The sequence below is a fragment of the Macaca nemestrina genome, chromosome 5 (genome assembly GCF_043159975.1).
Source record: "Macaca nemestrina isolate mMacNem1 chromosome 5, mMacNem.hap1, whole genome shotgun sequence".
In the NCBI taxonomy this organism is placed as follows: domain Eukaryota; kingdom Metazoa; phylum Chordata; class Mammalia; order Primates; family Cercopithecidae; genus Macaca; species Macaca nemestrina.
In genome coordinates this window covers 129,910,006-129,925,295 of record NC_092129.1, presented here as the reverse complement: position 1 = coordinate 129,925,295, position 15,290 = coordinate 129,910,006, and the positions used below count along the sequence as shown (strand labels likewise).

The 15,290-nt window shown below is 40.7% G+C and overlaps 1 protein-coding gene across 2 annotated transcripts; it reads right to left on the bottom strand.

Annotated features, from left to right (window-relative positions):
• Positions 1-206: 206 nt before the first annotated feature.
• Positions 207-14,124, bottom strand: LOC105490852 (glutathione S-transferase A4-like). Of its 2 annotated transcripts, XM_071096084.1 has the most exons (8): positions 13,977-14,124; positions 12,923-12,973; position 12,190; positions 12,026-12,158; positions 8,944-9,085; positions 4,167-4,301; positions 2,707-2,716; positions 207-479 (listed from the first exon to the last, which is right to left on the bottom strand). In XM_071096084.1, exons 1-8 carry the CDS (start codon positions 14,061-14,063, stop codon positions 370-372), a joined length of 669 nt encoding a protein of 222 aa, XP_070952185.1. In that variant the 5' UTR covers positions 14,064-14,124; the 3' UTR covers positions 207-369. The 2 variants fall into 2 exon arrangements, 1 of the variants encoding a protein (XP_070952185.1); XR_011623118.1 differs by lacking the exons at positions 207-479; positions 2,707-2,716; positions 4,167-4,301; ... (1 more) ...; position 12,190; positions 13,977-14,124 and adding an exon at positions 11,730-11,839 and having other exon boundaries at positions 12,923-12,977.
• Positions 14,125-15,290: the final 1,166 nt, after the last annotated feature.

Sequence of the window (15,290 nt, the reverse complement as noted above, 5' to 3'; positions counted from 1 at the left end):
TTAGAGTGGGTGTTGGAGAGATCCTTCCCCCCCAAATTGCAGGGCCCTCTTCCCTCAATGGTCCCAATCTTGATGCAGACAGAACAGGGTTGTATGTGGACCCCTGCCCTACATATATCTGGCTCCTATTTATTTATTTCATAAAAGTTGTAGACTATCATCCATAACTGACAAGCTTTAAAAAGCCACACACATCCGAATGGTTTTATACTACATTTAATCAGCATTGCTGTTAATGGCAGCATTGTTTGGTTCTTTTCAGACACTTTACTCCTGGGATCTACAGTTCGCTTCTATTATCCTCTGCAGACAGCACATGCTGGTGCTGCGACTGGATCATAACATTTGCCATCACGCAACCTGCTGCCATTAGAGCAGCACTATGTTCCTGACACAGTCAACGTAGTGGGTATGAGGGGGTGGTTTCCTCTGACTCCCAGGCTGCAGGAACTTCTTAATTGTAGGGATGTTGCTGATTTCTTGTTTTAAAAGCCTGAAATGAGAAACAGTAAAATCAGGGCCTTAATAGCAGTCACAACCTTTAAGAAAAATCTCAACTTTGTCATCAGTGAAGGGTGCTTAGACCTCAGTTTATGAAGTCCAGTGTGTTGAATCTGCATTAATCCCTCAAAAAGTCTTTGCTGGATATTTCTGAAATGGAGAATAATACAACTGCTGACATGTTTAGCATGAGTTATTTTATCTATTAAAAAGTCACAATCAGGCAGTGCATACCCCTAAAATATTCATATTCTTTTTTTTTCTTTTGAGATGGAGTTTCACTCTGTTGCCTAGGCTGGCATGCAGTGGCACAATCTTGGCTCACTGCAACCTCTATCTCTTGGGTTCAAGCAATTCTCCCACCTCAGCCTCCCAAGTAGCTGGGATTACAGGCACACATCACCACACCTGGCTAATTTTTGTATTTTTAGTAGAGACAGGGTCTCACCATGTTGGCCAAGCTAGTCTTGAACTCCTGACCTCTAGTGATCCACCCGCCTCAGCATCCCAAAGTGCTGGGATTACAGGCATGAGCCACCACATCTGGTCACATTCATATTCTTGACCTATCAATTCTTGTTTTAGGAATTATTATAAAGGAATAAGTATGGGTATGAGCAAAGAAATAGCTATAAGAGGCCAAGTGTGGTGGCTCACACCTGTAATCCTAGTACTTTGGGAGGCTGAGGTGGGAGAATTGTTTGAGCTCAGTAGTTCAAGACCAGCCCAGACAACAGAGTGAGACCCCCATCTCTATAAAAACTTTTTTTGAATAAAAGAAATAGCTGTAAGAATGTTAACAGGGGCCAGGTGCGGTGGCTCTCACCTGTAATCCCAGCACTTTGGAGGTTAAGGTAGATGGATCATGAGGTCAGGAGTTTGAGACCAGCCTGGCCAACATGGTGAAACCCTGTCTCTACTAAAAATACAAAAATTAGCCGGGCGTGGTGGCACGAGCCTCTAATCCCAGCTACTCAGCAAGCTGAGGCAGGAGAATCGCTTGAACCTGGGAGACAGAGATTACAGGGAGCCGAGATCGTGCCACTGCACTCCAGCCTGGGCGACAGAGCAAGACTCTGTCCCCCACCAAAAAATGTAAAAAAAGAATGTTAACATGGTAAAAATTGGAAAGAACCTGTTTCTAGGAAAAGGAGACTGGTTATGTAAATTATGATACTCTACAAGGAGTATAAACTAGTAATTTAAAATGTTCTTATGTAATAGGAAAGAGGAAGGTCCTTGAGCCCAGGGCAGAACAGAATATACACTATTTTCTGTTTTGTGCAAGGAAGTTGAGAGTTGCAAAGAATATGACTATATATTCTAATTTGCTTTTATCTGCATAAATAGGAACACTGGAAGTATACATAGGATGCCAATAAAGTGATTATGGGAGCAGGGTGGTGGGAGGGAAGGGGTGGGAATAAGACTTCTGAATTTATGCTCTTTTTACATAGCTCTCACTTTTTTTTTTTTTTTTAGATGAGGTCTCACTCTGTTGCCCAGGCTGGAGTACAATGGCATGATCTTGGCTCACTACAACCTCCATCTCCCGGGTGCAAGTGATTCTCCTGCCTCAGCCTCCTTAGTAGCTGGGATTACAGGTGAACACCAGCACACCTGGCTAATTTTTTATATTTTTAGAAGAGACGGGGTCTCACCATGTTGGCCAGGCTGGTCTCAAACTCCTGACCTCTAGTGATTTGCCCGCCTCAGCCTCCCAAAGTGCTGGGATTACAAGCATGAACCATCGCACCCGGCCATAGCTCTGATTTTTTTTTAAGAAGATGTGATTCTATTGATTAATGAAAATAAAATAGCATACTATTGCAAAAGAATATTTGTTGACCTGTAAACTTATTCATGATAATTGAAAAGGATGTTAAATGAAGGCCACAAAACAATCTTCAGTATGACCCTATTTGGAGGGAAAATGCAAAATAATAGGTCAGGAAATCTCATGCAGATAACATTTGGCTGGTGAGATTATAGGTCTTTTTTCTTTTCTTTTTTGAGACAGTCTTGCTCTGTAGCCCAGGCTGGAGTGCAGTGGTGCGATCTCGGCTCACTGAAACCTCCACCTCCCGGGTTCAAGCAATTCTCCTGCCTCAGCCTCCCAAGTAGCGGGATTACAGGCATGCACCACCACGCACAGCTAATTTTTATATTTTTAGTAGAGAAGGGGTTTCACCATGTTGGCCAGACTGGTCTCAAACTCCTGACCTCAGGAGCTCTGCCCACCTCGGCCCCCTAAAATGCTGGGATTACAGGCGTGAGCCATCGCAGCTGGCCAGTCTTTTTTCTTGTCTTCTTTTGGTTTACACAAACGTCTAACATAACTATATGAACTTGCATTTCTTTTATTGTAAGAAAAACTGCTAATTCTTAAACCACAAGACCCGTGGTTACCTATTAGATAAAATGTTTCTCAGGAATTGGAACAGAGGCCAGGTAAGGTCTGGCAGGAGGGGAATTCTGTCTGAGGGCTGGGGCAGTGCCACAGGAGACTGACAGCACCCCCTAAGCAAATGCTTTGAACAATGGAGGAACTATGTGGGAACCCACAATCAGGGGGACTAAAAGCAGGCAGGGTCATCTGGTAGGACCTAGAGGGAGAAACAACAAAGACAGACGTGTGAGCTTTGCTTTGCCAGGAAGAAAAGTTTTAAAAGCACTAAAAACAGGAAAGTTTTTAATGTTCATGCTAAACATCATGATGTTTAGCATCATGCTAAATGTTCATGCTAGACATCAAAATAATTAATTATTTTCCCCCTTCATAAAGTTTTATTTCGTAACAGATCCTATAGATAAGCAAGAGAAAAATAACCAAAATGAATAAAAGAATGATTTTTTATTTACTTTTTTTTTTTTCAAGAGGAGTCTCACTGGGTCCCCAGGCTGGAGTACAGTGGCACAATCTCAGCTCACTGCAACCTCCGCCTCCCGGGTTCAAGCGATTGTCCTGCCTCAGCTTCCCAAGTAGCTGGTATTACAGGCACACGCCGCCACGCCCAGTTAATTTTTGTATTTTTAGTAGAGACTGGGTTTCACCGTGTTGGCCAGGATGGTCTTGATCTATTGACCTCGCAATCCGCCTGCCTCAGCCTCCCAAAGTGTTGGGATTACAGGTGTGAGCCACCGCGCCTGGTCAGAATGATTTTTAAAACAGTGTTCTTGGGCTGGGCATGGTGGCTTATGCCTGTAATCCCAACACTTTGGTGGGCCAAGGCCAGGGGACTGCTTGAGGCCAGGTGTTTGAGGCCATCCTGGGTAACACAGAGAAACCCCCATCTCTACAAAAAAAAAAGAAAAAAAGCTAGCCAGGTGTGGTGGTGCACACCTGTGGTACCAGCTACTCTGGAGGATGAGGTGGGAGGATCGCTTGAGTCCAAGAGGTCAAGTCTGCAGTAAGCCATGATCATGCCACTGCACTCCAACCTGGGCAACAGAGTGAGACCTTGTCTCAAAAAAACAAACAAAAACAACAATAACAGCAACAACAAAACCCCACCACACACACACACACACACACACACACACACACACACACACACACACACACACGCCAGTGTTCTTAAGTTTCTTTTGAGATTGGCCTAGAGGCATATTTTGCTTCAGTCTTTGTTCATTTTTTTCTGGGCTTTGTGTGGATGTTAATACACTACCTTTAGTAGAGGGAAGTCAGAAAGAACAGAAGCATTGAGTTCTTCCACCATTAAAATAGCTTCTAACAGCTGTATGTCTGCCCGGCTGAATTTGTTGCCAACAAGAAAATCCTCTCCATGGTTATTCAAAATCTACAGAAAGAAAAATAATAAAGAATATCAAATGAGAGTAAAAACCATTTTGCATGTCTAAATACTTAACAAGAGCATGAAGCCTTTGTTCTGATTAGATTTAATAAAGAACAACAACAACAAAAAATCTCCAGGGCTGGTAAGAATAGGATGAAACCAACACTCTAACACATGTTGTAAACTGGCACAATTTTGGTGGGGGTAATTTGTCAGTGATTATCAAGGCCTTTTGGGTGGTGAAATGCTGGTACTGGACTCCTGTTATAAACCTGGAGGTGGCTAAGTAAAATTGTATCCACCAGTGCAGAGAGACACAAAAGTTACAACTAGCTTAAGCCTGCTGGCTATACCACCAATAGAAACAAGTGACAAATGTGATCCCAGAAGTCCAAAGCAGAGCCACGTAGAAAGCTAATTTTTCACTATCCAGTGAAGAGTGAATATTTAGAAACCTCTCAGGTGCATCTGTGAGTACCAGATGCATTAAATGTGGGTTCACTTGATAAATAAGGAGCAAAGGTAAATTCAAGTGCTATGTCTCTTCTTGTGATACATGCAAGAATAAAAATAAATGTTAGTGTGGATGGGGAAAAATCGCCAGAATCAGTGAATTCTATAGTACAAACACTTGATGAGATATATCAAATAAATGAAATGGGACTCCTGCTGAAGACAAACTCACAGCTAAAAATTACACAGCATATAAGGAAACCCAAGTCATCTATGAGACAGAGGTAACAAACTGATGAAAAAGAATTTTGAACCACAGAGCCAAAAATAAGAGTCGATTCTGTAAAGGGATAAAAATGTTTTCAAATCAAAGAGATGATAAAAAGGTGTTGTGGGTGAGCAACCACTCTCTGGGCTGGTGGCACCGGGTCAAAGAATTTACCAAGATAGTTGTAAAGAAAGGCAGATTTGTTCAAGAAAGTAGGAATAAACTATGTTGCGAGGAGGCAATGGGCAGGATCTGCAGAAGAGAAGCTGACTGCAAAGAAACAAAGGCTTGCTGAAGATTTTATAGATAGTGTCTATGCTGTCTGCAAAAGAGGGCTTTGTGCAGTACTGATAATGCCGTGATTGAAGTGAGCTAACGTGCAGGTGTCTGGTGATGGTTGGGCACAGAAAGATTGTGAGTTGTTTGCAATTTATTAATCTAGAATTCTATAAACATCTAAATCATTATTTTAGAGTAAAGGTAAAAATACAGATATTTTCTAGCAAAGACTGAAAGAGCTAACCACTTACAGACCTTTCCTGAAAGAACTCCAAAAAAGACGTGCTTCCCTTAGAAGGAAAAAGCACCCAGAAGAAAGGCATGAGAAGCAAGGAGCAATGGTTAGCTAAGGAATCAGTTAAATGTGTTCATAAATACACATAAGTTGTAGCTAAAAAAAAAAAATTAGAAGAAGTTTAAAAACAAGTTGGATATAAAATATTATTTAACAAAAACAGAAACAGGAAGTTTGGAGAAAAGTTGAATCTTTGTCCTATCAAGAGAAGGACAAACATTAATAGTTTCAGAAAGAAATGTTTACCTTCTGAACCAGAGAAGAAAAGCTAGAGATAAAGAAAACCAGATCATCTGCCAGGATCTAGAAAAACAAAGGAAAACTCAAAGAAAAGTTTTGTTTTTGTAAATAGAATAAATAAAGCAAAAAGGATAAATACAAATGTATTAGCAATGACAAGATATTTGCCTATAAGGCTCAAAAACATAAAGTTGGTTGATAAAAACAAGTAGTAGAACAAACTTATAGTATGATGCTATGTACATAAAAATATTTTAAGATCCACACGTGTAAATACTTTTAAAACAGCTCAAAGCCAGGTCTCTATTTTTAAAAATGAAGAGAAAGAATTTACATCAAATTTCCGATAGTGGTTGCCTCTGAGAAGGGAGAGAGGAAGGGTATAATGGTTGAGTACAGTTCAAAGGAGACTTCGGCTATCTATATACATTTGTTTTAATGAGAAAGTAAAATTCTTAAGCAAGAAAATAAAAGTACTGACATTTGTTACTGCCAAGTAGTAGGTACATAGCAGTTCTGATTCTGAAAATATTTTAAATACGGTTGACCCTTGAACAACACAGGTTTGAACTATACAGGTTCACTTATACATAATTTTCTTCCACTTCTGCCACCCCTGAGACAGCAAGACCAACCCCTCCTCCTTCTCCTCCTCAGCCTACTCAACGTGAAGATGATGAGGATGAAGACCTTTATGATGATCCATTTCCACTTAATGAATAGTAAATATATTTTCGCTTCGTTATGATTTTCTTAATAAAGTTTTTTTCTTTCGCTTACTTTGAATATAGTACTTAATACATATAGCTACAAAATATGTGTTAATCCACTGTTTATGTTATCAGTAAGGCTTCCATTCAACAGTAGGTTATTCATAGTTTTTGAGAGGTCAAAAGTTATATGCCCCAATTCACATGTTGATCAGGGGTTAATTGTAATGGAATACCCGGCAAAATTATCTCCTGTATAATCATAATTATCTAAAAGTCCAAAAAACAAATAAAAATGTATTTATATGGGAAAAACTAGGAAGAACCATATAAAAATAATACTGACTGAGATATATCTTTGGGTGTGAGGATAGTAGTGGTTTCTTTCTACATTCTACAGCTCTGTGTTGTCTAATTTTTTATATAATGAACATCTACTTCTTATAAAATAATTTTTAAAACTCACCTCATTTTCAGAAATAAAATTTGATATCTAAATACAAAAACTTGGACTTAACATATTTTGAAATACAGCATCTACATTATTGAGTTGAAGTATTATGTTGAAGTACAGTATTCTTTGATTTGGAAAAAGCAGTTTAGTTACCCAGTAATAGGTGAATAAGAGAAGCAGGGTTTGTTTTCTGCTCAGTATCATTCTCTTCACTCAGAGAAAAGATCTATCCCAAAGCCCCAGAGAGATGCTTTGTTTGAAACAGCAGCCTCCAGGATATATTCTCTTGATCAGAAGGAATATCATGAAAAGATGGTTTGGCAACTAAAAAAATAACACAAGCCCAAGCCTCAATGGCAAGTAAGGGTGATGTCGCATTTTGAATAGTTCCCAGTTCTTTAACTTAACATAAGGAAATTAGTAACTTTGCATTTAAATCCAAAACACAATCAAAACTCTTCAGTACATTGTGTCTTACAGAATAGAAGTAACATAGTCCTGGCCAAAGACTAGACCCAAGTATTAAGCATCTACTTATTTCAGAAATAACAACTATGATATAAATGAATCATATCATTCCACTTTCTTAAAAGATTCTCTGGGAACAAACTATAATAGACACTAAGGTACATTTTCAAAAACTATCATATCCAACTCCAAGTTAAATAAAATAGTCTTATAAATGAGCATTCTAAATAATCCAACATCCGATTAAGGAGGGTTATTTGGGCCAGAATGCATCACCCAGGTGCCACACTTCACTGCTGTGTGTCAATAACAGAGTTTGTTTTTTTTTTTTTTTTGAGACAGAGTCTCACTCTGTTGCCCAGGCTGGAGTGCAATGGTGCGATCTCAGCTCACTGCAATCTCCACTTCCCGGGTTCAAGTGATTCTCCTGCCTCAGCCTCCTGAGTAGCTGGGATTACAGGAGCCCGCCACCACACCCAGCTAATTTTTTATATTTTTGGTAGAGACAGGGTTTCACCTTGTTAGCCAGGCTGGTCTCAAACTCCTGACCTCAAGTGATCCACCTGCCTCGGACTCCCAAAGTGCTGGGATTACAGGCATGAGCCACCGCACCTAGCCAATAAGAGAGAATTTGAACTGCAAGCTCTTGAGGTTGTCAAAAGAGGCCTGGAGTGATGGAGCCCCCAAAGCAGTCTCTTCCAGCTGCCAGCTGCTTTGCCTGTTTGTGCCGATGCCATACAGAGATCATCATTCTTTATGACTACTATGGCACGAAAAAGTTAAGCATAAAAGAAACCAGAGCTCCTTAAAAAAATGGCCGATTGCCGGGTGCAGTGGCTCACACCTGCAATCCCAGCACTTTGGGAGGCCGAGGCGGGCAGATCATCTGAGGTTGGAAGTTTGAGACCAGGAGTTCGAGACCAAGGCCAACATGGTGAAACCCGGTCTCTACTAAAAATACAAAAATTAGCTAGGCATGGTGGTACACGCCTATAGTCCCAGCTACTAGGGAGGCTGAGGCAGGAGAATCACTTGAACCCGGGAGGCAGAGGTTGCAGTGAGCCGAGATCACGCTACTGCACTCCAGCCTGGGTGACAAAGTGAGATTCTGTCTTAAAAAAAAAAAAAAAAGAGAGAGAGAGAGAGAGTTTGTCTTTTGATTGAGGCACAATTAGCCTCTAGTATTAGACCTAAAAAAAAAAAAACCTGATAGTATTCACGGTGGTCACACCTTAGGCTGATGTCTTATTTTAAAAGACAGAACAGAAATGCTGTATGCTTTCATTGTACTTGGTATATTCCAACTCCATTTCATTGGAGGTTCCATAATTTTACCTGTAATTTGTTCTGGATCCTTTTTAAAGTTTTGATCCAAAGGCAGTAAAGCTCTAACATGGCCTCTGTGTCTCTTTTCAGATATTCACTCTTGAAATATTCTCAGAAACAAAATGTAAAAGCCCTGGATACCTGAAGCCTACCTTTTCAAAGGCAGGCAAGTACCGGGTTTTAGCTTTCTGCATGATGGAAGCAAGCGTCTCCTGTTTTTCCTCAGGGAATTTGAAGGGGGCCATAATTATCATCATCATCAGGACCTGGGTGCCATCAATGTACATGTTGATCCTGACAAAACAACCATTTGACCATCAAGGAGGTTTTGAGCGTAGGGTTCTTACTCCAACACTTCTCTGGTATAAATGGATGCAGGAGCAAATAATGTTTATTTTTCCTCTTAAGCTTCCACTCTCATGAATGATTTCTAGCACCAGAACCAGCCAAGTGCCCAGGATATAGTAGAGTCTCTGGAAATGTTTATTGAATAAAAGGATGTATGAAAGAATTCACGAATGCCCTTAAGTTGAAATCTACCATAAACAAATAATTGATTATTATGGCTTTAAAAACTAAACTCAATGAAGTTTATTAAAACTACAAAACAATTAGTACCAGAACATTTTCACTTATTTAGAGAAGATAGATAATTTAACAGGTCTTCTGTTGACCTGGCAACTGAGAAAGAAATGTTTAATTTCCTTTAAAGTTTTCCTTTCATTGCCAAACACTAAATAAATAAACAAATCATAGTATCTCTATTGCTGTTATTTACTGGCCTATTATATGTTCATGCTGTGCTAGTTATCTCTTCAAGAGTGTCTTTGTATTCCCCATTATATGCTAATTGCTTAATGAATTTGTTTTAATGGTCTTCTGTAGTCTTTTTCTTTTTAACAGCATATAAAGAATAATGGCGTCAGGCTTAGTGGCACATCTATGGCCCAACTATGCCGGAGGATGAGACGGGAGGATTGCTTGAGCCCAGCAGTTTGGGTCTGGCCTGGGCAACATAGTGAGATGCCATCTCTTAAAAATTTAAAAAAAAAAAAAAAAAAAGGCCTGGCATGGTGGCTCACACCTATAATCCCAGCACTTTGGGAGGCCAAGGTAGGCAGATCACTTGAGGCCAGGAGTTTGAGACCAGCCTGACCAACATGGTGAAACCTATCTCTACTAAATATACAAAAGTCAGCAGGGTGTGGTGGCACGTGCCTATAGTCTCAGCTGTTTGGGAGGCTGAGGCAGGAGAATCACTTGAACTCAGGAGGCAGAGGTTGCAGTGAGCCGAGATCACACTAGTACACTGCAGCCTGGGCAACAGTGCGTGACTCCATCTCAAAAAAAAAAAAAAAAAAAAAAAAAAGAATGAATGAAAAAGAAGAAGAAAAAATTTAATAATATACTTTCATTGTCCTGTTTGAATTACAAATAATGTTTCTTTCATGTTAGTGTCACCTAGTCCACTTGCTTTAGTTTACTGTAGTTTATGGCTAACCCAAAGAAAAAGAATATTAACAACACCATCTATAGCTCAGGGCTTGTCTTAGAAAAAACGAGATTTTTAAAGACCAATTAAAAACTTTGCATCAAAACAATAAGAAGCAGAGTGCATTTGCATATTTGTACTTATTTACAAAAGTATCATGTTCACATACTGTTTGACATTGCTTCTCCTGCCATATACCTTCGGAATTACAGGTTGGAATGACTAAGCCTGTTTTAAAGATGAAGATATGGGAAAGTTGGCATGGGCTGCTACTTTTTGTGGGCCTTGCTCATTCCTGTGTTGTTCTTTCTCCTTTTTCTGAACAATTGAGCCCTGGTCTTTCTCCCACTGCGTCTTCTGTGTATACTGACCTTGTGCACTGTGTCCATGCTTATAGTGATGACTGTTTAGGGACCTCTGAACAGGCCCCATGACCCCAAATCCAGGTAAGATTTTATAGTTGCAAGTACTTGTTTTGTCTTAAGTCTAGTTATTTCTTATGAAACTAAACTATCCCCGTGAATAATTACCCAATCATTTTCTGCCAGGCCTAGCACAATGCCCAGCGTAGCATAGATGTCTGTGGTATACAGAGGCCAAAAAATGGCCAAAAAACTTCACCCTCCTGTATTTGTGATGAAACTTGGCAGCTCCTCCCATCAATAGATGGGGTCTATTTCCCAGTCTATCTGTGGCTTCCTTTAATGAGTGGAATGAGGTAGAAATGATGAGGTGCCAATTCTGAACCCAGAACTTAGGAGGCCAGTATGCTTTCACTGTCGCTCTCAGAACTCTGCCTCGCTGCCATGAGAACAAGCTCAGGATGAGAGGATGAGAGACACATGGTCCATTCGTATCCCAACTGATAGTCAGCCAACACCCATGACCAGAGCCTGGCTAACTACAGACATCAGTGAGTGCAGTCTAGCTAAGTCAAGCTTGACTCACATAGGCCACCCAGATACTTGCTCACCTATAGACAGGTAAGCAATAACAAATGCTTGCTGATTTAAGTCAATGTGTTTCAGGTTTGTTTTAGAGTTTTCAAGATACGTTTTAGAGCATTATTTATAGTCAATAGATCATTGATACAATGCTCAGTATGTGTGATAAATCAGTCATTTCTACCTTCATGTAGAATAACTTACCAGTTTATTTTCTAAGAACATATTTTGTTAGGAGTGGGGAGAGAATATGAGAATGTTGAATGCAACATTCAGTGCACTATCAGTAGTACACAGAAAAGGGGGATGTGGAGTACTTATTAAGAATAAGTACAAGGTGGCTGGGCACGGTGGCTCATGCCTATAATCCCAGCACTTTGGGAGACCAAAGCAAGTGGATCACTTGAGGCCAGGAGTTCGAAACCAGCCTGGCCAACATGGCATAACCCTGTCTCTACTAAAAATACAAAAATTAGCTGGGCATGGTGGTGCATGCCTATGGTCCCAGCTACTCAGGAGGCTGAGGCATGAGAATTGCTTGAACCCAGGAGGCGGTAGTTGCAGTGAGCTGCGATCATGCCACTGCACTCCAGCCTGGCAACAGAGTGAGACCTGTCTCAAAAGAAGAAAAAAGTATAAGTACAAGGCATGCCAGGTCTAGCAAGTCATTTCCCCTTTGTCCCATTTGTCTTTTTTGTCTCAATCCAGGCTGAAAGGTACACCTGAACCAGGTCTCAGTTGGTGGAGAACTGAAGAAGTTTGGCTAAGAATCAAGTAGAGTAATGAACACTATAGTACCTGACTCTTTCCTTCAGGTCCTTCCCATAGAAGTTGTACTTCGCAGCAAGATAGCTGAGGATGGCTCTAGTCTGTGTCAGCACCATTCCATCCATTTCAACCAAAGGCACTTGGCCGAAAAGCAAGCGTCCATCTGTGGTTTGAGCAAAGAGGGGTTAAGATACCCTTATTCAGTAGTTGCAGTAAATCTAAGGATGGTTCACTTCTAATTTCTCTCTGTGATTTTTAGGTTCTATCCAAAGTGATTAATTAAAGACCCCAGTTGTTGAGGAAATGGCTACCATTTGCTTCATGTAAAATCTGAGATTCATTTGGCAGTCTCATGCATTTTTGTGTGTTGGTTAACGTGATTATTTACGATTTTCTGCATTACTGTAAATATGTTATAGTATAAGTGCTTCTGATTCTCAAAGTTTAGGGTGTTGGCTGGGTGCAGTGGCTCATGCCTGTAATCGCAGCACTTTGGGAGGCTGAGGTGGACGGATCACTTGAGGTCAGGAGTTTGAGACGAGTCTGGCCAGCATGGCGGGGGGGGGTGGGAGGTGGGGGGAGTGGGGATGTGGGGATTCTTAAAGGATTCTTCAGTGAGATGGGAAGAATTAAACCAATTATTGCGGACACATACGATTTTCATTCTATCCTCTTAACCAAAGTCACTGTCATGACCTACTTGATAAGAGTTTCTGAAGGCTAATTGGTGTGGCCTTTGCTGACGCAAATTAAGCTGTGTATCAGGAACATGATGAACAGCCAATCAATGTTAGCAGTCATGCTATGTGCTTGCCTTTTCTAACAGTAGCCATTCTAGAGCTCTGTCTCTTTTATCAAAACAAATACTTCCCAAAGCAGGTTTCCATTTTTCTCTAATAAGATAATATTGAACAAATCTAGGCTTACCCTTCTGCAACTTTCATATTGTTCTCTTGTTTCAAGAAATTCTTCTTCAAACTAAATAAAAGATAAAGAGATATTATTCCAACTTTAAAGTCCTCAACAAAGAGATTTTGTTTTTTGTTGGTTTTTTATTTTTGCTCCCATTCCTCTTTTTCCTTTTCATCACCTAAGTTCTTCCTTCCTTCCAAACTCATGTCCTTTCTCCAACTTCCCCAGTGATTTTTCCTCTTCTTTTTCTTCTTCCTCGTCTGTTATTTTCCCTTCATATAAAGACAAGTTAAATTTCTCTTTAATGCTCATATATTCAATGAAAGGAATCCAGAGATCTTTAATCAGGTGAGATTATCATGATTTATTGATGATGTTTCTAAAGCTTTTGTGAGAAAGATTGATTTTTTTTTTTGGTCCCCCCAAACCTTGAGATGTGGGTAAGCAGTGTAAGGGGAGATGTCCCTAAAAGGAAATAGAGAAAAATAAGCAAGGTAATGAGTCCTTGCTCTAGAGGAGATAGCATTCAGATAGGGAAAAGGAAGCCTACACCTGCATAAAACAATTCCAAGGCACTTGTAAAAATCTATGAAGAAGTCAGTGTGGAGGGAATTCAGAGTTAAGGAAAGATCCCATAGGGTAGATGTTTCAAGGGAGGAGTTAAAGGGGAGGCCAGACTGCAGCTGGGCCTAACATTCCAGCTGGCAGCCATGAGTACTACAGGACTAAGGTGCTGAGGCAGAGATGAAAGACCCCAGAAAATCAGCCAGTCCCAATGGAGAGAATGAGGCAGATGTGGGTCTCCTCTCTCTTCTTTGTCTTGTGATCCACAAAAATCTTTTTAGCCCCTATGAAGCTTCTGGAACACCACCTCCCCTGACAGCTCCCCAAATCCTCCCTAATCCTCCATCATCCTATGATCCCTCCCTCACCTCTTACAAAGGAAGACAATAGGAAAGGAAAATAATAGATACAGCCTGTAGGCACCATTCCGAAGCCTGAAGAGGAAAGGAGGCTACTTCATTCCCACCCAAATTACCATCCTTCCCAATCCCAGTCAGGAACCAACCTCCTCTCCAGCTGCAGCCAGCAGCCAGCGGATGGACTCCATCCTGCCCCTGCCATGAAAGTAGTAGAGCTTGGGTCTGGCTGCCATGATTCCTGGCTCAAAGTTTTCTAAAGGATATAAAAAAAATTAAACAATATACTGACAAGTCATGTGGTATTTCTTCCCTATTTATAGCAATTCCAAAACAGGTAAAACAAAACTATTGTTGAGGGATTCATACATAGGAGGTAAAACTATGAAGCAAAGCAAGAAAATAATTACCAAGGAAGCAGGATAATGGTTATTTCTAGTGAGGAGAATGGGGTTGTTATGGGGAGGAGCACTTAAGGTTTCTGGCATGCCAACAATGTTCTATTTCTTAAGTGGAATTAGTGGTCTTTATAATTAGTCTTAAAATTGCACATAATGCATTTGCACCCTACCCTATAAATGCTCCAGCTCACAATTTAAGAAAAAAGAAAGAACAAATTATGTATATTGTTTCAAAAAAAAAACTCTCAAACCATATTGCTCTGCTAGAAACACAAAAAACAGTCAACGCAGAAGGCTTCTGTGACCCCAAAATATGTGGGGATTTCTCCCCACTGGCAAGCAATTAATTCTGCAACAGACACCAGCTGAGTGTCCTCCAATTTAATTCCAACACTATCCACCTGGAGACAGCATCGCATCCCAGAGAATGAGGGCTCTGTCCCCAAACTGCTTACCTTTCAGACACCAGTCATCAGTCCAGGCCTCCAAAACTTCTGACCAGTCAGCTTCAAGTTGGGATTCCCACAACCCCCTCTTTGGGTTTAATTAATTTGCTGGAGCAGCTCACAGAACTCAAAAAAAAAACACTTAAGTTTACCAGTTTATTATAAAGGGTATTACCAAGGATATAGATGAAGAGAGGCATAGGGTAAGGTGTGGGGAAGAGGCATGGAGCTTCCACGTCCTCCCCAGGCCCAACACCCTCCAGGAACCTTTACCTGTTCAGCTGTCCGCAAACTCCTGGAATCCAGTCCTGGGTTTTTATTGGGCTTCATTACATAGGCATGATTCATTAAGCCATTGGTCCTCTTCCCTACATAGAGGTTGGGGTTTGAGGCTGAAAGTCCCAACCCTTTAACCACGGGTTGGAAGTCCCAACCCTTTAACCATGTCTTTTTCCTTCCAATTAACCAGCCCCATCCTGCAACTATCAGTCAACATTAGCATACAAAAGACAGCACTGTGGAGATTCCCTGAATTTAGGAGTTGTATGCCAGTAAAGCAGAGTGTGATACCCTACCTTGTTTTTTTGGTTTTGAGAGGGAGTCTCGCTCTATCACC

Coding starts and splice junctions, on each gene's coding strand:
- LOC105490852 (XM_071096084.1), bottom strand. CDS start 14,063: ATGGCAGCCAGACCCAAGCTCTACTACTTTCATGGCAGGGGCAGGATG. Junction 9,086..12,025: donor GACCTGAAGGAAAGAGTCAG/GTACTATAGTGT, acceptor TTGTTTTGTCAG/GATCAACATGTACATTGATG. Junction 4,302..8,943: donor ACTTGCCTGCCTTTGAAAAG/GTAGGCTTCAGG, acceptor TTCTTTCTGTAG/ATTTTGAATAACCATGGAGA.